Genomic DNA, 25,907 nt, shown 5'->3' with positions numbered 1-25,907 from the left:
TCATAATCAAAAACTGGAAACAACCAACATGTCCTCCGTGAAGCAAACTGTAGTACATCCATAGCATGGAGTACTCTACTCTCAGGATGAAAGAGAAACCAGGTGTTGGCACATGCAGCACCATGGCTGGATCTCAGGGATATTATGCTGAGTGCAAAAAAGCCTCAAAGGCTCTTATACTGTATGATTCCATTTGTTCAACATTCTAAAAATGACAGATGTATATATAGAGAGAAGACATATTAGTGGTTGCCACCAGTTAGAGAAAGTGAGTGAAAGAGGTAGGTGTGAATATAAATCGATAGGAGGGAGATCTTTGTGGTATTATAACACTTATGTGTCTTGATTGTGGTGGTCGTGGTGGTTACATGAATATACATGTGTGATAAAATGCCATAAAGAACTACATACAACATGTGCCAATGTCAATATCTGGGTTTTAGTTTGATCTTTAGTTACATAAGATGTAACTATTGGGTGAAATTGGGCAAAAGGGACGAAAGCTCTCCGAAACATCTTTGCAAATTCCTTTGAATTGACAGTTATTTCAAAATAGAAAGTTGAGTTTTTATAAATACATGAATTGTTGATATACACAACAAATCTCAAATGTCTTATGCTAAGTGAAAGAAGCCATATGCAAAAGGCTCCATACCTGCTGATGCCTTTTATATGGCAGGCAGGAAAAGATAAGACTGTTGGACAGAGAATATATACTGGTGGCTTTCTGGGATTAGGAGTTGGGGATTGACCACAAAGGGGCAGCATGAGGGAATTTTCTCGGGCAATGGAATGGTTGTGTATCTTGATGGTGCATTTGTCAAAATTTATACAACTGTGAAAGCGAATTTTGCTTTATATGAATTAAACAAAAAGAAGAAATGTGTGATCAAATAGAAATACATTTTCTAAGAGCTTACCCTTTGATGACTTTCCGGAAATATTAAGGAAATGTGTATTTTCTTTCCCAACAGGTGAGGCCATGAGTGAAGAAGACATGCTTCAGGCAGCTGTGACCATGTCTTTAGAAACTGTCAGAAATGATTTGAAAACAGAAGGAAAAAAATAATATCTTTAAAAAACAATTTAGATATTCATACTTTGCAACATTATCCTGTGTGATTACAGCATAGGGTCCATTTTGGTATGTGTCAAAAAGATGAGGAAATAAGACTTTTAGTGGTTTGCAAACAAAATGATGGGAAAGTGGAACAATGTGTCAGTTGTAGGACTAAATAATGATCTTCCAAATATTAGCCAAAGGCATTCAGCAATTAAATACATTTAAAATAGTTTTCTAAATGTTTTTCTTTTTTGAGTGTGCAATATCTAACATATCTAAAATTAGGGCATTTTTTTTTTCTTGGATCTTTTTGTAGACCAGCTGATAAGCTCTTGCCTCAGACTTTTTCCATATAGTTTGTTTTCTTTTTCTCTCTTGTAGATAATTTGGCTCACATCACCTAATAGTCACTTTCATTTCTTGTTAACCAAATTAATCTTTCAGGAAAGTATCTCTAGTCTGTGTTGATCAAAGTAATGGTTCCAGAAGGATGAATGGTTCTCCCTTCAACTGTATATCGTGTGCTCAAGTGTTTTCTTGTGTTATTTTCTCTGATCACAACTTTCCTGCTACCTGGCTTTCTTTATTTTCCCACAACTCTTGAGAGGTGGTAATCTTTTCTGAGGTTTAGACATTTTGTTTGTTTGCTTTGTTTTTTTAAATTTTTTATAGATACGGGGTTTCACCGTGTTAGTCAGGCTGGTCTTGAACTCCTGACCTGAGGCGATCCACCTGCCTCGGCCTCCCAAAGTGCTGGGATTACAGGCATGAACCACCGCACTCAACCAGGGTTTAGCATTTTAAGCCCTATGTTGGGATCATTCTTTATGACTGGTGCATTCCTTAACTCTGAAATCAGCCCTGCACAAGTACTTGAGAATAAATGAGCATTTTTTAAAATGTGTGAGCATGTGCTTTCCCAGATGCTTTATGAATGTCTTTTCACTTGTGTCAAAACCTTACAGCTTTGTTGCAACCCCTTCTTCCTGCGCCTCATTATTTCTTTTCTTCTCCAATTGAGAAAACTAGGAGAAGCATAGTATGCAGGCAAGTTTCCTTCTGTTAGAAGACTGAACATATGTACCCACCATGAATGTATGATACATGAAATTTGGCCTTCAATTTTAATAGCAGTTTTATTTTATTTTTTCTCCTATGACTGGAGCTTTCTGTTCTCTTTATGATTGAGTCATGGAATATAGGTGTCTGCTTCACATCTTTTAGTAGGTATAGCTTGTCAAAGATGGTGATCTGGAACATGAAAATAATTTACTAATGAAAATATATTTAAATTTATACTGTGATTTGACACTTGCATCATGTTTAGCTAGCTTAAGAACTGTAGAAGTCACAGTACTTAGTGGGTCTGTAAATAAGAAAGTCCATAGTTTTGATAAATATTTTCTTTAATTGAGATGTACAGAGAGTTTCTTGCTGGGTCGATAGAATAGTATGATTTTGGTGAAAACCGTGTCTCTCTGAAGTTGAGGTTTTAGTTTTTGTGTTCCCCATCCCTCATTCTCTGTTCCCTTTGGAAGCTCTTTTGAATGTTGAATTGTTCGTAAGCTAATACCAAGAAGAAATTTCAGCCGACAACTTAGAAAATTAAAGTATGGTGTATTACCCTACTGGTGTGTGGCTGCACACATTTTATCAGGGAAACCTTTTTGATTTAGGGTTCATTGCTAACTGAAAAGAGAAGAAAAAATATCTTTTATTTATTATTATGAAATAGCTTTTTATTGGATAGAACAGATTTTTTAAGTCATTATTTTGTGCCAATCAAAGTTTTCTGAACTTTCCCTTAGACAAAAGGATAGTTTTATTTTAAAATCAAAAGTTTTCCTGTAATAGTTGAAAATGTTTCAGAAGAATTATAAAACTTTAAACTGAAAGGGATGTTGGAGTTTAGTTCTACTCCCTCAAGATTTAAAAAGCTAAATATTTTTAAGACTGAACATTTATGTAATTATTACCAGTGTGTTAGTCCTGTTTTCCATGGATATTTGTTCATTACTTTTTCCATTGAAAAGTTACATTAAACTTTATACACTTGAATTGACGAGCTATCTAATACAAAAATGAGAAAACTAATATGCATTTTAAAGTTAGAGTTTGTAAAGTTCATATATTATATACCCTAAAGCACTTAAGAAAATATGGCGTGTTTGACTTTTAGTTGCTAGAGAGTTTTGTTTTGTTTTGTTTTTTGTTTGTTTGGTTTATTTTTGAGATGGACTCTCGCTCTGTCACCCAGGCTGGAGTGCAGTGGTGCAATCTCGGCTCACTGCAACCTCCACCTCCTGGGTTCAAGTGATTCTCCTGCCTCAGCCTCCAGAGTAGCTGGGATTACAGGCGCCCACCACCACGCCCAGCTGATTTTTGTATTTTTAGTAGAGACAGGGTTTTACCATGTTGGCTAGGCTGGTCTCGAACTCCTGACCTCAGGTGATCTGCCTGCCTTGGCCTCCCAAAATGCTGGGATTATAGGCGTGAGCCACTGTGCCCGGCCAACTAGAGAGTTTTTAAAGCAGAGCTGAGCACACACTGGATAAGTTTAAATTGTGTTTGTATAGTTTGTTGTGAAATTGTTACATTTAGCAGGCAGATCCAGAATCACTAGTGAACTGCCATCTTGGTGGGGTTGGCTTACATTTAATTGAATGTTTAGATTCCATTTCTTAATTCATTGGCCAGTATGAAAAGATGCCAGTGCAAATAACTGTAGTATCAAAAAAGCTAAAAGTTACCTAAAGCTATAGTTTATACATCAGGTACTGCCATTTACTGTAAACCACCTGCAAGAAAGTCAGGAACAACTAAATTCACAAGAACTGTCTTGCTAAGAACTGTATTAAAGATTTCCATTCTGTTTTACTAATTGGGAACATCTTAATGTTTAATATTTAAACTACTGGTATCATTTTTCTAATGTGTAATTTGTATTACTGGGATCAAGTATTTACAGTGGTGATGCTAGTAGAAGTTTAAATAAGCCTTGGAAATACCACTTTCATATTTTCAGATGTCATGGACTTAATGAGTAATTTATGTTTTTAAGATTCAGAATAGTTAACCTCTGATCTAAAATCATCAATGTATGTTTTTTACAGTAATCAACATACAAATATTTCAGTAATATAAACTGTTTGCAAAGGTTGCTGCAGGTAAACTATATTTAAACTCTAAGATCTTGGCCAAATAATTTACAATTCACAGAATATTTTATTTAAGGAGGCGCTTTTTTTTTTGTTCTTAAAACTTGATTTTTCTTAAGGCTTTATTCATGATGCCAAAGTTAATGAGGAAAAAAGTCTCAAAACTGGTTGAGTATCATTGTAGACAAAATTACCAGTAGTCCATATTGTTTAATATTAAGTTGAATAAAATAAATTTTATTCCAGTCAGAGCCTAGGTCACGTTTTGAATGTCTGAATTTTTTTTTTTTTTTTTTTTTTTTGAGATGGAGTTTCGCTCTTGTTACCCAGGTTGGAGTGCAATGGCGCGATCTCGGCTCACCGCAACCTCCGCCTCCTGGGTTCAGACAATTCTCTTGCCTCAGCCTCCTGAGTAGCTGGGATTACAGGCACGCGCCATCATGCCCAGCTAATTTTTTTTTTGTATTTTTAGTAGAGACGGGGTTTCACCACGTTGACCAGGATGGTCTCGATCTCTTGGCCTCGTGATCCACCCGCCTGGGCCTCCCAAAGTGCTGGGATTACAGGCTTGAGCCACCGCGCCCGGCCTGAATGTCTGAATTTTTGATACTATTTTTAAAATCATGCTAGTGCCAGCTGGGTGGGGTGGCTCACACCTGTAATCCCAGCACTTTGGGAGGCTGAGGCAGGTGGATCATGAGGTCAGGAGTTCAAGACCAGCCTGGCCAAGATGGTGAAACCCCATCTCTACTAAAAACTACAAAAATTAGTTGGGCAAGGTGGTGGGCACCTGTAATCCCAGCTGCTTGGGAGGCTAAGGCAGGAGAATTGCCTGAACCTGGGCAGCAGAGGTTCCAGTAAGCCGAGTTTGCACCACTGCACTCCAGCATGGGCGACCAAGTGAGACCATCTCAAAAAAAAAAAAAAAAAAAAAAGCTAGTGCCAAGAGCTACTAAATTATTAAAACTGGCCCATTGGACTGTACAAATAAAAAATCGATTCAGCCAGACGGGGTGGCTCACGCCTGTAATCCCAGCACTTTGGGAGGCTGGGGCAGGCAGATCCTTTGAGGCCAGGAGTTTGAGACGAGTCTGGGCAACATGGTGAAACCTTATCTCTACTAAAAATGCAAAAATTAGGCATGGAGACACACACTTGTAATCCCAGCTACTCAGGAGGCTGAGAACTGCTTGAACCCAGGAGGTGGAGGTTACAGTGAGCCAAAATTGCGCCACTGCACTCCAGCCTGGGCGACAAGAGCAAGACTCCGTCTTAAGCAACACACACACAAACTTTACCTGGAATTGAAGAGGCCTCTGGCCACTATTTTCTTTAATTTTCTTTTTTTTTGAGACAGAGTCTAGCTCTGTCACCCAGGCTGGAGTGCAATGGCGTGATCTCGGCTCACTGCAACCTCCACCTCCCGGGATTAAGCAGTTCTCTTGCCTCAGCCTCCCAAGTAGTTGGGATTACAGATGCCATTACACCCAGCTAATTTTTGTATTTTTAGTAGAGGCGGAGATTTCACCATGTTAGTCAGGCTGGTCTCAAACTCCTGACCTCAGGTGATCCACCCGCCTCAGCCTCCCAAAGTGCAATCCACTCCCAAAGTGATTATAGTTGTGAGCCACTGCACCCAACCTCGGGCCACTATTTTCAAAGTGAATTGTTTGCTGTATCGAGGCCTTAACAAGTATGGACATACATATGTGACCCTAATTAGGAAATACCAGATTGGATTAACTAATCGTATCAGCAATGTAAATAACTTTATTTTTCATATTCAAGGTAAAAACTTCTTTTAATCTTGGTCCCTTTATAACCAGCATCTTTTTGCTTTAAAAAATGAGCGCCTTTGTATTTTTTTAAGTCTTAAACATAATAAAAATATTTTTGTTCGAGTCTGCTTCCATGAATGAAGATTATTGACATGGTTGGTAAATTCTAGAATTTTGATTTTGTTTTTTAATTTGAAGAAAACTTTTGCTATTTTAATTTTTTCCAAAATGGCCTTGCATTGTAAGAATTAATGCTAATAACCTAACTTCTAAATTTATGGTAATTGGCATGTTTAATAGCATATCAAAAAACATTTTATTTTAAGCCTGTGGATTCATAGACAAAGCAATGGGAAACATTAGTGAAATATACATGGATGTTGCTGATGCATTTAGGAAGCTCTCAGTTGTCTCTTACATAGTTTAAGGAATGTTTTCTGAATTTTTTTAATGCTTTTTTTTTTGAAAGGAAAACATACCTTTTAAATGTTATTATCTAATTTCTACAACACTGGGATATTAGGAATAACTTTAAAAATTACTGTTCTGTATAAATAAAATATTTGAAATTCAAGTACAGAAAATATCTGAAACAAAAAGCATTGTTGTTTGGCCTTGATAAAAGTGTACTGTGGCAGTGCCGCTTGCTCAGGACCCAAGCCCTGCAGCCCTTCTGTGTGTGCTCCCTCATAAGTTCATTTGCCGTTATTACACGCACAGGCCTTCCTGTCTGGTCCTTAAAAAAGCCGGGCTTCCAAAGCACTGTTGAACGCTGAGGATTCTGTTGTTAAATGTGGATGTTCAATGAGTTGTATTTTAAATATCAAAGATTATTAAATAAAGATAATGTTTGCTTTTCTATTTCCTTTTGAATTTGTGTTTATTTTTATTTCATAGCTTGGCTCTTCAAAGTATGATTAGGTCTGGGCTCAACGGCTTGCACCTGAAATTCCAGCTACCCAGGAGGCAGAAGCAAGAGGATTGCTTGAGCCCAGGAGTTCAAGGCTGCAGTGAGTTACGATCTTGCCACTGAATTCTAGCCTGGGTGACAAAGCAGGAAAAAAGTATGGATGGAGGACCAGCAGCATCTGTATCACCTGTGAGTTTTTCAGAAATGCAGTTTCAGGCCACACTCAGACCTACTGAATCAGAACTTAAACACTTTTTTTTTTTTTTTTTTTTTTTTAAGAGACGGGGTTTCACCATGTTGGTCAGACTGATCTTGAACTCCTGACCTCAGGTAATGCACCCGACTCGGCCTCCCAAAGTGCTGGGATTACAGGTGTGAGCCACCGCATCCGGCCTCAGAACTTGACTTTTTACAAGATCCCCAGGAGACTAAAGTGTAGAGTGAAGCTTGAGAAGCACCATTTTATGAATTGTTTTTAACCAGCTGTGGTGATGAATATGAATATTGCAGGCCAGCACAGTCCATAGATGATCTATTTCAGCTTACTGCTGCCAAAAGGTGCACTATTACTGGATCCCCAGTCTTTAGCAAAAGAAGCTAGGAATTTCAATTTTTCATTTGCAATCTGATTTTTAAATGTTTGCTCAATTGAGCCGGCGCCAGTGGCTCACACCTTTAATCTCAGCACTTTGAGAGGCCAAGGTGGAAGGATCCGTTGAGCCCAGGAGTTTGAGTCCAGCCTGGGCAACATAGGGAAACACCCCATCTCTATTTAAAAAAAAAACCAGAATCCTGCCTTTAAAAAATAATAAATAAATGTTTGCTCAATTGATTTTTAACCTTTAGGGCCAAACAAAACATTAGTAGCAATTTTTAAGAGTGCTGCTTTTCTTCATTTTATCCAACTCTGGACACCAGAATCCAAATGTAGTATTGGAATCCACCTAGACTGATTGAGGAATATATTGTCCTCAAATTTTATGAGGGTTGTCTATTCATTTTAGCTTTAATTAGGATTGGGCACAAGTTTTGAAACATGATAATGTTACAGGGCAGGGGTCCAGATCCAGACCCCAAGACAGGGTTTTTGGATCTTGCACAAGAAAAAATTCAGGGCAAGTCCATAAACTGAAAGCCAGTTTATTAAGAAAGTAGAGAAAATAATGGCTACTGTATAGGCAGAGCAGCCCCAAGGGCTGCTGGTTGCCCATTTTTATAGTTATTTCTTTCTTTTCTTTTTGAGACAGTCTTGCTCTGTTGCCAGGCTGGAGTGCAGTGGCATGAACTCGCCTCACAGCAACCTCTGCCTCTCAGATTCAGGTGATTCTCCTGGTTCAGCCTCCTGAGTAGCTGGGACTATAGGCACACACCACTATGCCCAGCTAATTTTTGTACTTTTTGTGGAGACAGGGTTTCACCACGTTGGCCAGGATGGTCTCAATCTCTTGATCTCATGATTTGCCTGCCTTGGCCTCCCAAAGTGTTGGGATTACAGGCAGGAGTCACCACGCTCAGCAGGTTATTTCTTGATGATATGCTAAACAAGGGGTGGATTATTCATGCCTCCCCTTTTTAGACCATTTAGGGTAACTTCCTGACATTGCCATGGCATTTGTAAACTGTCATGGTGCCAATGGCAGTGTAGCACTGAGAAGGCCTAGAGGTCACTCTCTAAACAAGGGGTGGATTATTCATGCCTCCCCTTTTTAGACCATTTAGGGTAACTTCCTGACATTGCCATGGCATTTGTAAACTGTCATGGTGCTAATGGCAGTGTAGCACTGAGAAGGCCTAGAGGTCACTCTCATCGCCATCTTGGCTTTGGTGAGTTTTAGCTGGCCTCTTTACTGCAATTTGTTTTATCAGGATGGTCTTTATGACCTGTATCTTGTGCAGACCTTCTGTCTCATCCTGTGACTTAGAATGCCTTAACCATCTAGGAATGCAGCCCACTAGTTCTCAGACTCATTTTACCCAGCCCCTATTCAAGATGGAGTTGCTCTGGTTGAAACACCTCTGACATTTCCCTACCTCCCTTTTATAAGAAAACTCTTAATCCTAAGGGTTGCAGAAAGATGAAGATCCATCTTCTGTAACTTCGTCAGGCTGAATAAGGGTGACAATATTCCTGCCTAACTATGAAAGTCTCTTGTATTAGGGTAGAGAGGAGCTCAATCAGTCAGTATGGCTCCCTATCCTTCCTCCCTTCCCCATCCCCTGACAACTACCATTGTACTTTTGTCTGTTTGATTCTAAGTATCTCATGTAAGTGGAATTACGCGGTATTTGTAGGTGTTTTTTTTTGTGACTAGTGCATTTCAATTAGCATGTCAATGTTCATCCATGTTGTAGTGTATGTCCAAATTTTCTTTTTAAAATCTGAATAATATTCCGTTGTATGATATATACACATTTTGCTTATTCATTTATCCATCAAAGAAAACCAATAGCTTTTTTACATACTGTCAGGCCTCCACGTGCAAGCCTGGACCCAGAAAGTCTGAAGTCCTGCCTGCCTCGGCTGATCTCCCCGTCCCCTTGCATTCACCATTGTTCCTGATCGCCCAGCGGAGCTTCCCCTGGACATTAAGCTTCTCACCCCACTCTGCCATCTTAACTGTTCTTGCTCTGTGACTACCCCTCCACCCCACCATCTTAACTACTCTTACACCTTACCTAACCCGCCATTGTAACTGAACTTATAGTAATGATACCCCTTGCCCCTACCCCCAGCACTGTAACTGATCTTACTCTGTTACACCCCTGTCCCGTCCCCAAAAGATTTGCCCCAACCTATAAAACCAACTCCTGGGGCTGGGCGCGGTGGCTCAAGCCTGTAATCCCAGCACTTTGGGAGGCCGAGGCAGGTGGATCACGAGGTCAAGAGATCAAGACCATCCTGGTCAACATGGTGAAACCCCGTCTCTACTAAAAATACAAAAAATTAGCTGGGCATGGTGGCGCCTGCCTGTAATCCCAGCTACTCAGGAGGCTGAGGCAGGTAATTGCCTGAACCCAGGAGGCGGAGGTTGCGGTGAGCCGAGATAGCACCATTGCACTCCAGCCTGGGTAACAAGAGCGAAACTCCGTCTCAAAAAAAACCAAAAAAACCAACTCCTATCCCATCACCCTTCGCTGACGTCTTTTTCGGCTTAGCCCACCTGCACCCAGGTGAATAAACAGCCATGTTGCTCACACAAAGCCTGTTTGGAGGGTCTCTTCATTCAAAGTGCACATTTTAATACATACCAGCGTTAACCTGATTAAAAAATAAGATGAAAAAATACCAAGCCCGAAAATGTCAAATTCTTGAACACCAGAGAGGTACTATAATCCAAGCTGAGCACAGAGGAATAGCCCTTCCTTGTCTCAGCCCTGAGCCACGTGTCACCACATGGCCCCAAGCAGCTCTTCTTGTGCCCAGAGTCCTGCTAAGTCTCTTAGAAAATGGTTCAGCCAGGTTCTTCATCCCTCTAAAGTGGCTCAAAACTAGTGCAGGAGGCCAGGAGGGAGCAGATTCTATGCCACCTCCATTGCTTTTGTGCCTTCTTCAGATCCATTTTTTCCAAAAGCTGTGTTTGAATTCTGCACAGGGGTACCTTTGTCTCCAACACTGAAACCCACCCCCCTTTTTGAGACTGGGCCTCGTTCTGTTGCCCAGACTGGAGTGCAGTGGTATCATCTCAGCTCACGGCAACCTCTGCCTCCTCCTGGGCTCAAGCAGTTCTCCTGCCTCAGCCACTGAATAGCTGGGATTACAGGCACGGGCCACCACACCCAGCTAATTTTTGTATTTTTGGTAGAGATGAGGTTTTGCCATGTTACCCAGGCTGGTCTAGAACTTCTGAACTCAGGCGATCTGCCCACCTTGGCCTCCCAAAGTGCTGGGATTACAGGCATGAGCCACCGTGCCTGACTAAATTTAACTGCTTTGAACCACCATCTCACACGTTTTCCAGGGTCTTCTAGTTAAATACAGAGGATATCTACTGTATAATTCCATTTATGTAAGATCCTTGGAATAGTCAAATTCATAAAGACAGAAAGTAGAATGGTGGTTGCCAGGGAGATAGTAGAGGGGAAAATTGGGAGTCATTTAAGGAATATGGAAAAAATAAATAAAAATAGCAAAAAAATAAATAAATAACAAATATGGAGTTTCAGTCTGGGAAGATGAAAAAAGTTCTGAAGATGGATAGTTGTGGTGGCTGTACAACAGTGTTAATGTACTTAATGCCGGTGAACTGTATAACCATTTAACAATTGAAAATGGTTAAAAAGGTCGATTTTGTGTTATGTATATCTTATCACAATAAAAAATACAGAGGATTGATCACTGTATTTGCTCCCTTCCAAAATCCCACCTAGGTGAAAGTAAAGAAAAATATATAAGAATACAGGAAACAGGAGAGGAGATGCATTCATTGTATTAGGTTCGGTTGTAATAATAAAAACTAATATAACAGTGACTTTATGTGCCATGGGTTTTTTTCTCCTCCAATCTTCAAAAAATGTGGAGACCGCCAGTCCAGGGATTATATAGCATCACAGTTTCAGGAATCTGCTCTTTAATTGTTACAGGAAAGGGGTCCTCATCCAGACCCCAAGAGAGGGTTCTTGAATCTCACGCAAGAAAGAATTCAGGGTGAATCCGAAGTGCAAAGTGAAAGCAAGTTTATTAAGAGAGTAAAGGAATTAAGAAAGTAAAAGAATAAAAGAACGGCTACTCCATAGACAGAGCAGGCCCAAGGGTTGCTGGTTGCCCATTTTTATGGTTATTTCTTGATGATATGCTAAGCAAGGAGTGGATTATGTATGTCTCCCCTTTTTAGACCATTTAGGGTAACTTCCTGATGTTGCCATGATATTTGCAAACTGTCATGGTGCTGGTGGGAGTATAGCACTGAGGAGGACCAGAGGTCACTCTCATGGTCATTTTGGTTTTGGTGGATTTTGGCCAGCTCCTTTACTGCAACCTGATCTATGGGCAAGGTCTTTATGACCTGTATTTTGTGCTGACCTTGTATCTCATCCTGTGACTTAGAATGCCTTAACCATCTAGGAATGCAGCCCAGTAAGTTTCAGCCTCAGTTTACCCAGCTCCTATTTAAGATGGAGTTGCTGTGGTTTACACACCTCTGACATAATGGCTGTACGTACACGGCTTCCATGGCTAAGGTCAGCTCATGGATCTAATATGGCTGTGCTGGTGCCCATGCTGCAGAAAGAGAAAGGCGGCCAGGTTTGGTGGCTCACACCTGTCATCCCAGCACTTTGGGAGGCCAAGGCGGAGGATCGCTTGAGCCCATGAGTTTGAGACCAGCTTGAGCAATATAGGGAGACCTCATCTCTACAACAAATAAAAATAAATTAGTCAGGCATTGTGGCATGCACCACTGGTCTCAGCTATTCAGGAGGCTGAACTCCAGCCTGGGCAACAGAGTGAGACAAACAAACAAACAAGGGCAGAAAAAGGCTATGTGTCTTTTCCTTTGGGTTACTTTCTCAAAGTTGTGCATACCACTTAACATTTTTTTTTTTTTTTTTTTTTTTGAGGCGGAGTTTCACTCTTGTTACCCAGGCTGGAGTGCAATGGCGCGATCTCGGCTCACCGCAACCTCCGCCTCCTGGGTTCAGGCAATTCTCCTGCCTCAGCCTCCTGAGTAGCTGGGACTACAGGCACGCACCACCGTGCCCAGCTAATTTTTTTGTATTAGTAGAGACGGGGTTTCACCATGTTGACCAGGATGGTCTCGATCTCTTGACCTCGTGATCCACCCGCCTCGGCCTCCCAAAGTGCTGGGATTACAGGCTTGAGCCACCGCGCCCGGCCTTTTTTTTTTTTTTTTTTTTTAAGACAGAGTCTTGCTCTGTCTCAAAGGCTGGAGTGCAGTCGTACGATTTCAGCTCACTGCAACCTCCGCCTCCCGGGTTCAAGTGATTCTCCTGTCTCAGCCTCCTGAGTAGCTCGTGTCTGCCACCATGCCCAGCTAATTTTTGTATTTTTAGAAAAGACGGCGTATCACTATGTTGGCCAGGCTGTCTCGAACTGCTGACCTCAAGTGATCTGCCTGGCTCGGCCCCCCCAAAGTGCTGGGATTACAGGTATAAGCCACTGTGTCTGGTTGAAAGTAATTTTTTAAAAGTACTCCAGGAAGGGGAGCGGGTATTAAAAAAAAGTACTCCAGGAAGAAGCGGAAAGGACATAGGGGAGTAAGAAAGTGGAAATAGGAAGGGAGGAAGCCAAGCAAGGGGATCGTATCAAGCAAAGCCTCAGTCTTGCAGACAGTCCGGAGGCAGGATATTCACATCTTAGTCCAAAACAGGACAGGCAAACTGCATATAATTTTCAATGCCCGCTGAATGAGGTTGTGTTTCAGCTTTCTGGGCACCTAGAAAGTATGGGCTCCAGTAGCCTGGAGGCAGTCTGCTGACAGAGACACAGGTGCTGGCTGGTGTGCACAAACATGGTAAAGGGATGAGGGCTGCAATAGGGGCACTGGCATCTTGGCTGTCATGCATCCAGGTAAAAAATGGGGGCTCAATTACTATATATGAAGGGGAGAACAGACTTTGGGGAACAATTAGCAGTCATTTCCAGGTGAGACAACAGAAGAGAGATGCTAACTTTTTTTTTTTTTTGGAAGATGACAAGTTGATGTAGGAATGAGCAGAACCGGGAAGCTGAATACTGAGTGTTCAAGAGTTTCTAGCAGTATGCAGGAAAGGACAGGAACAAGTATCCTGGGAGGTGAGGGTTAGATGTAGACTGAAATCAGGAGGTGTAGCTAAAACTCTTTCAAAGAAACAGCAGAATTAGTGGGGCATGATGGCGAGTGCCTGTAGTCTCAGCTACTCGGGAGGCTGAGGCGGGAGAATCGCTTGAACCCAGGAGGTGGAGATTGCAGTGAGCTGACATTGTGCCACTGAACTCCAGCCTGGGGTGACAGAGGGAGATTCTGTCTCAAAAAAACGAAAGAAAAGAAAAGAAAAAAGAAATAGCAGATTCCTGCCAGGTGAGGTGGCTCATGCCTGTAATCCCAGCACTTTGGGAGGCTGAGGTGGGTGGATCACCTGAGGTTAGGAGTTCAAAACCGGCCTGGCCATCATGGTGAAACCCCATCTTTAAAAAAAAAAAAAGAGAAAGAAATAGCAGATTCCTTAAAAAGGAAACATTCATCACTAATTTTATATATATACATATATATATATAATTTGTGGCCATGAGGTGGCTCATGTCTGTAATCCCAGCACTTTGGGAGGCCGAGGCGGGTGGATCACCTGAGGTCAGGGGTTCAAGACCAGCCTGGCCAACATGGTGAAACCCCATCTCTACTAAAAATACCAAAAAATTAGCCAGACGTGGTGGGCACCTGTAATCCCAACAGAGCAAAACTCTGTCTCAATAAACAAATAAATAATAATAATTTGCAGAACTAAAAGCTCTTTGGAAAGGGCTCAGGGTGCCCAGCATAATGTATGAAACAAAAATCCACATCAAAGCACACCATTATTAATTTCAGAGAGTCAGATATAAAGAGAACATATGACAAGCTTCTTGGAAGAAAACAAGGCACAGCAAATAATTAGAGAATACAGCAGGAAAACAGGGTACTGGGTAGAGAGAACTGAGGCTAGCCAATTGACAGAATTCTTGATTTTCTTTTTTTTTTGAGACTGAGTTTCCCTCTTGTTGCCCAGGCTGAAATGCAATGGCGCAATCTCAGCTCACTGCAACCTCTGCCTCCTGGGTTTAAGCAATTCTCCTGCCTTAGCCTCCTGCTGGGATTACAGGCATGCGCCACCACCCCTGGCTAATTTTGTATTTTTAGTAGAGATGGGACTTTTCCATGCTGGTCAGGCTGGTCTCAAACTCCCAATCTCAGGTGATCTGCCCGCCTCAGCCTCCCAAAGTGCTGGGATTACAGGCGTGAGCGACTGCATCCGGCCAACGTTCTGTTGAAAACAGAAGCACTTTACAATTCTCTTGGGAAGTTTTAGAAAGATTCTGTAGTAATGGAAAATCATGCAAATTTAAAAAATGGAATCTGTTAACTTCAGGAATAACAAAAGGTAGAAAAATCAAGGCAATATAATCTTAGTACACCATTTGACTCAGCTGCAGTGAATAAGATTTATACAGTCATGTAAGGTAAATATTGATTACTTACTTTACCAATAATTATGGTATCACCATATTGAAAGCCCAGAGGAAGGGAAATAAAGGCATGGGGAAATACAAGAGTGCTAAATCTTTTATTTTTCCATAATGGAAAGTTGGTAATGTCTAAAATTAATAAGAAAATGGCAATCATAAGCCTAATGCTTAGAAATTCAGAGAAATATCAGACTAAATTTTAAAGTCTACTTTAAAGTTGAGTTTTTGCTTTTAGTTGCATAAATTCATTTTGATGGTTTTCTCAGGACAGATGAACTGGCTGGGTGTAGTGGTTCATGCCTGTAATCCTAGCAGTTTGGGAGGCTAAGGTGGATGGATCACTTGAGGTCAGGAGTTTGAGACCAGCCTGGCCAACACAGTGAAACTCTGTCTCTACTAAAAAAAATACAAAAAATTAGCCGGGCGCGGTGGTAACCGCTTGTAATCCCAGCTACTCAGAAGGCTGATGCAGGAGAATTGCTTGAATCAGGAGGCGGAGGTCACACGACTACACTCCAGCCGGGTGACAGAGTGAGACTCCCTCTCAAACAAACAAACAGATGAACTATTTTCCCCTGAGGAATACTGATGATCCCACTGCTTGAGAAATGGAAACCAGCTTGCAGCTGATAGTTATTTTTTGTCTTTTTTCCTGTTCTATCCATTGAGGTTTCAAAAAATCCTAGGTTTAGAATTTCAGCTGGGCAGCTTCGATCGCACCACCTGTAGCCACTGAGGTTCATGGGCTGTGTTTGAGGTGTTGTATTCTATTGTGCTGGGTTGGTTTTGCTGCTTATTGAGTGATGAAGAGCAATATATTAGCTACAGAGATATAAAAAATTTCCAACATATGCAAAAGCAAAATACTAGTTTAATGACCCCTTATGTATCCACCCTCCAGCTTCAACATTTATGTTTCTGACAATTCTTGTTTCACCTACCCCACCTCTATTATACACACACACAAACAACACACACACACACACACACATACACACACACACACGGGAGCAAAGTCAACTTCCATTATTTAGAAGCACATCCAAGATATCACATTACATTATTTACCAATATCATCTATTAAGTTTCTTGGGTTGTAGTCCATCTCACAGAAAGAAATCCACCATGAGAAACTTCTTTCAGGACATACGTTTTATGTTAATTAATATATGATGTAAAGGCATATATTTGCATTTATTTTCTTCATTAATTGCAGAAAAAGGTTTTGAAAAAGGGTTGTTTTTTATGGCATATGAATTTACAGAAATGGAAATCCAGAGAATGTACACCTATATAAAATATAAGCTCAATTTACAATAGCTAATCTTTTCACTGTCATCCAGGAACTGAATTAGGTCTTAAGTTTATGTCACTCCCCATCCCACTCTGAGTAAAAGCCAGAGTCCTTACAATGGCTTACCAGGCCCTATATGATCTCCTCACTTTAACACCCTTACTTCTAGGTCCTCATTGCTTGCAAACCATTTCCAGCCCATTCTGTACTAGCCATCCTTGCCTTCCTTCTAATTTTCTAATCTGCCAAGGATTCTCCTGCCTCAAGATATTTGCATCAGCTGTTTCTTTCTGCCTGGATTCCCAAATACCTACATGTCTCATTCTTTTTTTTTTTTGAGACACAGTCTCACTCTGTCGCCCAGGCTGGAATGCAGTGGTGTGATTTTGGCTCACTGCAACCTCCGCCTGCTGGGTTCAAGTAATTCTTCTGCCTCAGCCTCCCAAGTAGCTGGGATTACAGATGCCCGCCGCCCCACCCCGCTAATTTTTGTATTTTTAGTAGAGATGGGGTTTCATCATGTTGGCCAGGCTGGTCTTGAACTCCTGACCTCAGGTGGTCCACCTACCTTGGCCTCCCAAAATGCTGGGATTACAGGCATAAGCCACTGCACCCCAGCCATTTTTTTTTTTTTTTTAGTTTCTCATAGAGATGAGGTCTTGCTGTATTACCCAGGCTGGTGTCCTGAGCTCTGAACTCCTGGGTTCAAGTGATCCTCCTCTCTTGGCCTCCCAAAATGCTGGGATTACAGGCATAAGCAGATGAGATGTCTGATTCTCTTGCTTCCTTCAAGTTTCTGTGCAAAGATTACTTTATCAGTGAGGCCTTCTTTGATCACCCTCTACAACATTACAAGTATCCCCTCTCCACACATCCTTCCTATGTCATCCTCAACCTGCTTTCTTTTCTTTCTTTTTTTTTTGAAAAGGGTCTCTTGCTCCGTTGCCCAGGCTGGAGTGCACTGGCATGATCATGGCTCACTGCAGCCTCCATCTCCCAGGTTCAAGCAATCCTCCCACCTCAGCCTCCTTAGTAGCTGGGACTACAGCTGGGTGCCAACATGCCCAGCTAATTTTTGTATTTTTTGGTAGAGATGGGGTTTTGCCACGTTGGCCAGGTTTGTCTCCAACTCCTGAGCTCAAGTGATCCTCCTGCCTCGGCCTTCCAAATTGCTTGGGATTACAGGTGTGAGCCATCGGGTCTGGCCTCACCCTGTTTTATTTGTTTGCCCCCACTCATACCTTGACAGTAGCCATCACCACCTGTCTTAAATTTATTTCATTTTATTTAGTATCTATACCTTCCCAGTAGAATGAAAGCTTCATAAGATGAAGTACTGATTTTTTTTTCCTCTTGCTGTATCCTGTTCCCAAAACAATGGTAAGCACATTAACAAGTTGCTTATCATCGGTATGCCACATTTTAAAAAGCTTTGCAAACACTTAAATAGAAGTCACCATGTACCGGGCACTGTTTCAAGTACTTACAAATACTACCTCATTTAATCCTCATACAATCCCACCTAGTAAGCACTACTATTACCATTCTCCATTTTACTTTGAGAAACCAGTGCACAGAAAGGTTAAGTAACCCATCCAAGGTCAAACAGCTAATAAGTGACAGACCTAAGCAGTCAGGCCTCGGAGTCTGCACATCTTACCACTGGGCTATGATGTCTTTCACATGAATGCAGGGAAAGCATTTAATAAACACTTCCAGAATGAGATGTAAATTTGATTTTAAGCACATTCAGATATCCAGGGTGACTCCTGGATGTAAAAAAATAAAATAATTTCAGCTTTCAGGGAGAACTCCTATTGCCCAGTGCCATCAGATCCCAAATACTGGAGGCATTCCCAGTGTTCTATTCACAAACTGTGCGATCTGTGGTAGCCCGCCTTGTGAATAAAATCAAAGTGAAAGATACCAGTATACTTATTGGTATGCTAAAAGAACTGCAGACCAATCACATCCTTTTGAAACCAAAATATGTGTAAGTCTCCCTGGCTAGATGCTGTGTGTCCACGTATCATGCACCAATTGCTTGAAAGTCACATGACAAGTTTTCTTCCTTTAGGGAAGGAAGCAAGCAAGGCAGGACACTGTGTGTTACAGCCACAGCGTGGGCATTTGCATAGCTAGTGCCGCCAATACCATGGGTGCGTTGACATTAAACAGCACTTCTCTACCAAGTTGCCCTGCTGTCCTGTAACGCGTCATTTTGAAAAAAAGGTTGTCCGTTTTTCAACTACTTGGGTGAGGGCAGCTTAATGAAAAAAGCTCAACGTTTGTCAAAGAAGGTAGGGTTTCAATTGTGAGCTTGAAAGCCACCAGAGGAGATTTCTCCTATAGAGGGCAAGTGTGTTTCCTGCTTGGACACCTGAATTTGCAACCCATCCTTTATTTTATTTTTTTGCAACGCACCTTTTCTATCTTTGTAGCCTCAGTTCCTACCATAGTGCCTGTCACGGAGCAGCTAATTAACACAGTGACGCGTGTGAGTTATTTGAAGCCGCTTCCTGCACAGTGGAACGTCCCCGCCAAGTCTCCCGGCTTCGCTGGGTGTAGTCCCAATTAAAACACTCGGTTTCGGCCGGGAGTGGTGGCTCACGCCTGTAACCCTAACACTTTGGGAGGCCGAGGCGGGCGGATCACCTGAGGTCAGGAGTTCAAGATTAGCCTGACCAAGATGGTAAAACCCCGTCTTTTAAAAAAAAAAAAAAAAGAAAAGAAAAGAAAAAGAAAAAAAAAAGATAAAATAAATAAATTTAAAAAACACTCGGTTTCAACAACACAAGGAGGGTCCGCAGGGTCCCCGGGCTACCCACCAAGGGTCGGCTCTGCTTTGAAACGCAGCTGCAGGAGGCCAAGGAGCGCCGCGATGCCCGGGTTCTCCCGGCTATTCCACCCAAGGCCGAAGCCGGCCGACTGCGTGAACCCAACCTTGCGCAGGGCGCCGGCAGCTCTCAGTCCGGTCCGCGCTCGGTCCTCCGCGCTCCCAGCCTCCCTTGCGCCAAGGACACATCCGGTGGCGTCGCGGGGCCTGTCTACGCCACCGCGGCGCCTTTCTATGGTCCTCTGCCGCTTTCTGAGCGAGTGTCATGGCGGTCGGCGTCGAGTTGGCAGGAGTAGCCCACGAAACTGGGGACACTCACTAGAGCAGAGGAAGAAGTGGCTCAATCTGGACGGTGGGAATTCGTGGGAATGAGCAGAAGGCCCTCAATGGGTGACTGTGTCACTAGAGGCAGGCCCCTGGTAAAATTCCAGGCCAGGCCTCCGCGTTTCTAGGCAGAACCCGGAGCCGGCATTGCCTGAGAACCCCGCTTTGTGTTATCAAATCTTGAGTGTTTTGGACAAGTCTCGCCAAGGCAGGCGTCCAAGGATATTTGGTGGGATCATTCGACCGTGCTAAACGTTTTTTTGTTTCCGAGCGGACCAGGTCGTTCTCTATAAACTCGCCGCGATGTCGTCCTGGCTTGGGGGCCTCGGCTCCGGATTAGGACAGTCTCTAGGTCAAGTCGGGGGCAGCCTGGCTTCCCTCACTGGCCAGATTTCAAACTTTACAAAGGATATGCTGATGGAGGGCACGGAGGAAGTGGAAGGTAACAGCTGGACCGAGGGAGGGGAGGGCTTTTCTAAGACCTGGGGAACGTGCATTTGGTCTCTGCTTCCATCAGTCAGGAGACGCGGACAGGTCGCAAAGGAATACTGCTCCTCCCTTTTTTCTTCACACACCTCCTCTTGCCTCTTCTCCACAGATTTTCTAAGACGAAAGACCACTGAGGGCCAGGGGAAGAGTCCTGTTTCCCTTCCCTTTAAATACTCTGGACACTCAAAGTACAGTAGAGTGAAACTGTTCCTACGTTAAGTCGAGTTTATTTTTGTTTGGTTTATCCACGTCCACCACTTACTTTGCCCTCAGTTTGGGGGCTGATCTCATTCTTATCTTCCTGTATTTTGACACAGTTTAAAGAATTGTATATGTGTTTTCTATTTTTGTAACAGTCGAAATAACTCATAATTTAAACATGTAGTGAGTTTTGCTCTTTTTGTCTTGAGTATGTTCGAAACAGGGGCATGTTTTTCTATTTTTATTTTTGTTTATTGTGATGATACATTGTAGCGCTCCAGCTGAGAATGTATTTTTGTGTATAATCGCCCATTTCTCCCATATTTCGAAAGTAGAGTAGGGAAGATCACCCTATTCTTAAGGTACCCTTAGCAATCTTCACTCATTTTTGAAGTCCTCAATCTTGTGTTACTAATAAATAGTGACCCAGAGTTACATGGTAATCAGTGGCTACATTAATTACTATTTTATATTTCTTGGCATTTCAGTAAGCACTCTTTGGATTAAAACGGTGTTTAAGTTTCAGTCTAAGTCTGCTCCAGGGAGATAATGGGCTGTTTTTTTTGGATGAGAGCTGCTCCTTTGACAATTGTATTTCTTTTAAATAAATGTAATAAGTTAGCATTCTGGCTTAGTTTTTTTGATTGCTAATTTAACAGATTCTTCATGTTTATTTGGTTAAAATCGGGAAAGATAGTTTCATAGAAAGGTAATGCTTATGTTTTGGGTTTCTATGCAGTCTGTTTAGATGGAAGGAAGAATAGACTGGGGAGCTACCGAAATCCATTTTACTGCTTGAGGTTTCCCATGCTATAAAAGTGCATCAGTGAGACAGGTTTGGGGAGGGAAATGAAACAGCTTCTTTATGTGTGGGGGAAAGCATGGGACCTTGAGGGCAGTCAGAAGCTTAGAAGGGTTGGATAACTATGGGAAATGACTAGTCTCTCCTTGTATCCTAGATAGGAGAAAATGATTGGCTGTTCCTTTGACCCTAAGCCAGAGAATATGCATCCCTCAACCTGGATGTTTTCCAGGTTGAAGGTGGAATTCATTTTGTTCTGCCCAATGTGCTCCTGTTTTCTCAATCTTAATGGCTTCCCTCTCAGCTCAGTTGCCTAAAGTGTAAATCTTCATGTCTTTGTTTTGTGTCTTTTTTCATCACCTACTTCCAGTTGGTCACCAAATCTTGTGTATCCTATGCCAGAATTGTCCTTTCCTTTATTACTCCTTATTCTTTAGATCCCTATAATCTTTCCCAGGGACTATTTCTCTTTCGTGTCCTGTCACCCATTTCTCCCTACTCCAATCAATTTTCTATTGTATTGTCAGTTACTTTCTAAAAACAAACTGGCTTAAAATTTTTTTGACCTTGTTACGGGATAAAATCCAAACCTCTTAGTTTTGGAAGGCCAAGACCCATTTTGTCTGGGTTTTTTGTTTTATTTTGTTTTTTGAAACAGCCTCACTCTCACCCAAGCTGAAGTGCAGTGGCGCTGTCTGGGCTCACTGCAATCTTCAATTCCTGGGTTCAAGTGATTCTCCTGCCTCAGCCTCCCAAGTAGTTGGGATTACAGGCACGTGCCATCACACCCAGCTAATTTTTATATTTTTAGTGGAGATGGGTTTCAGCGTGTTGGCCAGGCTGGTCTCAAACTCCTGACCTCAGGTGATCCACCTGCCTTGGCCTCCCAAAGTGTTTAGATTACAGGCCTTCAACGTACCTTTTCTAGTTGCTATACCAATTGCTGTACATGTGTGCATACACATGCTTGCTCATACACAGAGTCTCTGTCCTGGGATTTTGTCAGGTACTTACACAACTTCAAGCCTCTACTTGGAAAGCCCTTTCTTCTCTATTTCGTCCTTCACCCAGAAAACAATTTTCCTGTACATCCCTGCTCACATGTCAGGTACTTAAGTACTTGGTGAACCATTCTGACTCCTATACAAGTTGAGTTAAGTGGAATGTTGGTGACCTGTGTTCTGACAGAACTTTGTGGATCACTCCCTGACCGCACTTAACATGTTGAGTTATAATTTATCTGTTTTCTTAATACCCAGGGTGGGGACTGAATTTTTTTCCTCCTTGTATTACCAATATGTGGCATCTTCCTTTTGGCATATAGTAGATGCTCAATAAAAATGACACAAGTAGGTGATTAGAAATCTGCAAAGTTGCTTAATGCTTTTATTCTTTTCCCTTTGTATTCCAGTTGGACTTGCTTAACACCTGATTTATTGATTTTGTAAGTTTTTAAAATGGGGGTCTGGCCATGTGCGGTGGTTCACACCTGTAATCTCAGCACCTTGGGAGGCCAAAGTGGGAGGATAGCTTAAAGCCAGGAGCTGCGGACCAGCCTGGGCAACATAGGGAGATGTCATTTCTACAAAAAGTTTTTAGCTGGGCATGGTGGCATGTGCCTGTAGTCTCACCTACTTGGGAGGCTGAGATGGGAGGTTTGCTTGAGCCCAGGAGTTCAAAGTTTCAGTGAGCTGTGATTGCGCCACTGAACTCCAGCCTGGGTGACAGAGACGACCCTGTCTCAAAAAAATAAAAGGAACAGAGGGTCAGAGTACAGTTCTTTTATTCAACGAACAGGTATTAGTGTTTTGCCTGTGTCAGCAATGAAAAATAAAGCAGCTCCAAAATAGCACTGTAGGGACAACTTGAAAGCCATCCATATTTACAATATCAGAAGGTTGCAGTTTTACCTAACACTACTGATTTATTCAAGGTTAGGAGCTTGGGCTTTAAAATTAGATAGACATAGGTTGAAATTCTGCTTTTGTGCATTATAAGCTGTGGGATTTTTGGCAAATTATTAGAAATTAACCTCCAAAAAGCAGTTTCCTTATCTGTTAAACAGGGATAATTATACCCATTGAGAGGTTAAGAGGATTAAATGAAATCATGAGTGTAAAATGCCTGGAACTGTGCCTAGCAAATCGTAAACATTAATGAATGGTAAATGTCATATTTGCCCTCATTCACAAAGTCAGAATATTTTTGTCTACATAATATCTCCCCTTTGTACTTAAATAGGCCAGGTTTTTCTTGGGGGAGGTATGGAGTTTGCATGAACTTGTAAAATCCCTCTCTGAAACAGTTGCTGCTTTTAACAATTACCTTTCTTTTTTTTTTGTTTTTTTTGTTGACGGAGTTTTGCTCTTGTTACCCAGGCTGGAGTGCAATGGCATGATCTTGGCTCACCGCAACCTCCGCCTCCTGGGTTCAGGCAATTCTGCCTCAGCCTCCTGAGTAGCTGGGATTACAGGTTGACCAGGATGGTCTCAATCTCTTGACCTCGTGATCCACCCGCCTCGGCCTCCCAAAGTGCTGGGATTACAGGCGTGAGCCACCGCGCCTGGCAGCAATTACCTTTCTAAATAGATTAGATTATACCTGGTCCTCTTCAGAATAGCAATTAAACAGTCCTTTCATAGTTTCAAGCAAGATACATAAACAACCACAGATGTAACCTTACATGGTGATTTTCTAAACAAGAGTGTTTGTCACTGTAATTATTGCATGTTTCTTTTGATTTCAACCAAGCTTGTCCAACCTGTGGTCAGCAGGCTGCTTGTGGCCCAGGATGGGCTTTGAATGAGACCCAACATAAATTTGTAAACTCTTTTTCTTTTTTTCCTTTTTTTTTTTTTTTTTGATATGGAGTCTTGCCCTGTCGCCCAGGCTGCAGTGCAGTGGTGTGATCTCGGTTCACTGCAACCTCCGTCTCCCAGGTTCAAATAATTCTCCAGCCTCAGCCTCCCGAGTAGCTGGGATTACAGACACACACCACTATGCCTGGCTAAACTTTCTTAAAATATTTTGAGTTTTTCTGACCAGGCATGGTGGCTCACACCTGTAATCCCAGCACTTTGTGAAGCTGAGGCAGGTGGATCAACTGAGGTCAGGAGTTTAAGACCAGCTTGGTTAACATGGTGAAACCTCGTCTTTACTAAAAAATACAGAAATTTTTTATTTTTTACAAAATTTCTTTGTAAAAAAAATTGTCTTTAGTAAAGACGCGGTTTCACCAGGTGTAGTGGCACAGGCCTGTAGTCCTACCTACTGGGGAGGCTGAGGTGGGAGAATCGCTTGAACCTGGGAGGCAGAGGTTGCAGTGAGCTGAGATTGTGCCACTGTACTCCAGCCTGGGCAACAGAATAAGACTCAGTCTTAAAAAAGAAAAATAAAGAAAGAGATTTTTTTGCCAATTTTTTTTTAGGCTCATTAGCAATTGTTAGTGTATTTTATGTATGGCCCAAGACAGTTCTTCTTCCAGTATGGCCCAGGGAAGCCAAAAAATTGGACATTCCTAATAAACTGTAGTTCAGAGAAGTTATTTTCTTTTTTTTTTTTTTAGAGACGGGGTTTCACCATGTTGGCCAGGATGGTCTTGATCTCTTGACCTCATGATCCACCCGCCTCGACCTCCCAAAGTGCTGGGATTACAGGCGTGAGCAACCGTGCCCGGCCAGTTATTTTCATATTAAGATGCTGTAATGAAAAAAATACTAGTACCTAGGAAAAAAAAAAAGCTAACTCTGGATTTTTTTTTTTTTTCTTGAGACGGAGTCGTGCTCTGTTGCCCAGGTTGGACTGCAGTGGCATGATCTCAGCTCACTGCAGCTTCTGCCTCCTTAGTTCAAGTGATTCTCCTTCCTCAGCCTCCTGAGTAGCTGGATTACAGATTACAAGTGCCTACCACCACAACTGGCTAGTTTTTTTTTGGGGTATTTTTAGTAAAGACAGAATTTCCCCATATTGGCACATTCCTTTCCCTTCAGGTGTACTAAAATCGGGAAGCTAAAGCAGACTCGGGGGATATTCCTGCAGCTCCAGAAAACATGAAATAAACACAAAACTCTCCCTCCCAGATCAGCATTATAGAAAAACAGAAGCAGCTCAAGCCTCTAATAAACTCTCCCACCCTAAATCCTTAAAAACTCTTAAACGGGAAAAGAGTGTGCCTCTAAGCTAACTCAACCAAATGCCCCTCTCAGGTTTGTTTTCTCAAAAATAAACCTGTCTTAACTGGCAAGCTACCCTAGGTGTTTTTCTCCTCTTTCTTTAATTCTTAAAGTTAGAAATAAGGCCCGAAGCCACAGTTGAATAAGTTTCATCTAAAATTATAGCAACATAAGCCCACAGATAAATAGTTTTAATTTGCAGAACTTAATTTCCCACAACAAAATTTTAATGAACGCTTTTTTTTTTCTTTTGAGACTGAAGTGATAAATTTCTTTTGAATGCTCTTATATCGGCCTACTATTCTGTGTAAACTCCGTGAAATATATTTTCCTGAAAATACCTGTTTATTCATATGGTATTGATTAAATATTCAACATTTGCTTTCTTTTGTAGCAGAATTACCGGATTCTAGGACAAAGGAAATTGAAGCCATTCATGTAATCTTGAGGTCAGAGGTAAGGAAAATCAAAAACTACTTAAATTTTTCTTTTTTGAAGTCATGAAAGTTACTCAAATATTATTTTGATCCTTTCTTTTTAAATGTACTGCTTTAACACTTTTTCTTCTTGTTTAATCTTAGTTGTTTTCTGAGCTTTTATCAACCTTCTATAGATGAAAAATATATTTACATGTTGTTGCAGTTTTCTATTTAATATTCCCATCTCTTATTTCTGTATGCTATAAGTAGGAAAACTACCAAATGTAGAAATTAATAGTAGCA

General features: G+C 41.7%; 2 protein-coding genes across 11 annotated transcripts in view; both read left to right on the top strand.

Annotated features, from left to right (window-relative positions):
- Positions 1-11,378, top strand: part of ATXN3 (ataxin 3) — a 52,354-nt gene extending 40,976 nt beyond the window's left edge. For 6 of the 8 annotated variants that reach the window (XM_064375170.1, XM_064375166.1, XM_064375169.1 and 3 more), the window contains one exon: positions 975-6,860. In XM_064375170.1, coding sequence (XP_064231240.1) covers positions 975-1,069 — 95 coding nt within the window. In that variant the 3' untranslated portion in view covers positions 1,070-6,860. Of the gene's footprint in view, positions 1-974; positions 6,861-6,896; positions 7,174-9,378 lie in introns of those variants that run through there. The other 2 variants (XR_010342102.1, XM_064375168.1) reach the window with 2 other exon arrangements.
- Positions 11,379-19,435: 8,057 nt separating this feature from the next.
- Positions 19,436-25,907, top strand: part of TRIP11 (thyroid hormone receptor interactor 11) — a 75,932-nt gene continuing 69,460 nt past the window's right edge. For 2 of the 3 annotated variants that reach the window (XM_021675712.2, XM_021675711.2), the window contains exons 1-2: positions 19,463-19,963; positions 25,580-25,641. In XM_021675712.2, the coding sequence (XP_021531387.1) occupies positions 19,825-19,963; positions 25,580-25,641 (201 nt within the window). In that variant the 5' untranslated portion in view covers positions 19,463-19,824. Of the gene's footprint in view, positions 19,964-25,579; positions 25,642-25,907 lie in introns of all 3 variants that reach the window. The other variant, XM_012453130.3, reaches the window with a different exon arrangement.

Source organism: Aotus nancymaae, unplaced genomic scaffold (genome assembly GCF_030222135.1).
Source record: "Aotus nancymaae isolate 86718 unplaced genomic scaffold, 86718_ANA_hifiasm-v0.15.2.pri h1tg000011l, whole genome shotgun sequence".
NCBI classification, from domain to species: Eukaryota; Metazoa; Chordata; class Mammalia; order Primates; family Aotidae; genus Aotus; species Aotus nancymaae.
Note: the sequence above shows the minus strand (reverse complement) of the source record. Positions and strands in the feature narration are given on the sequence as shown.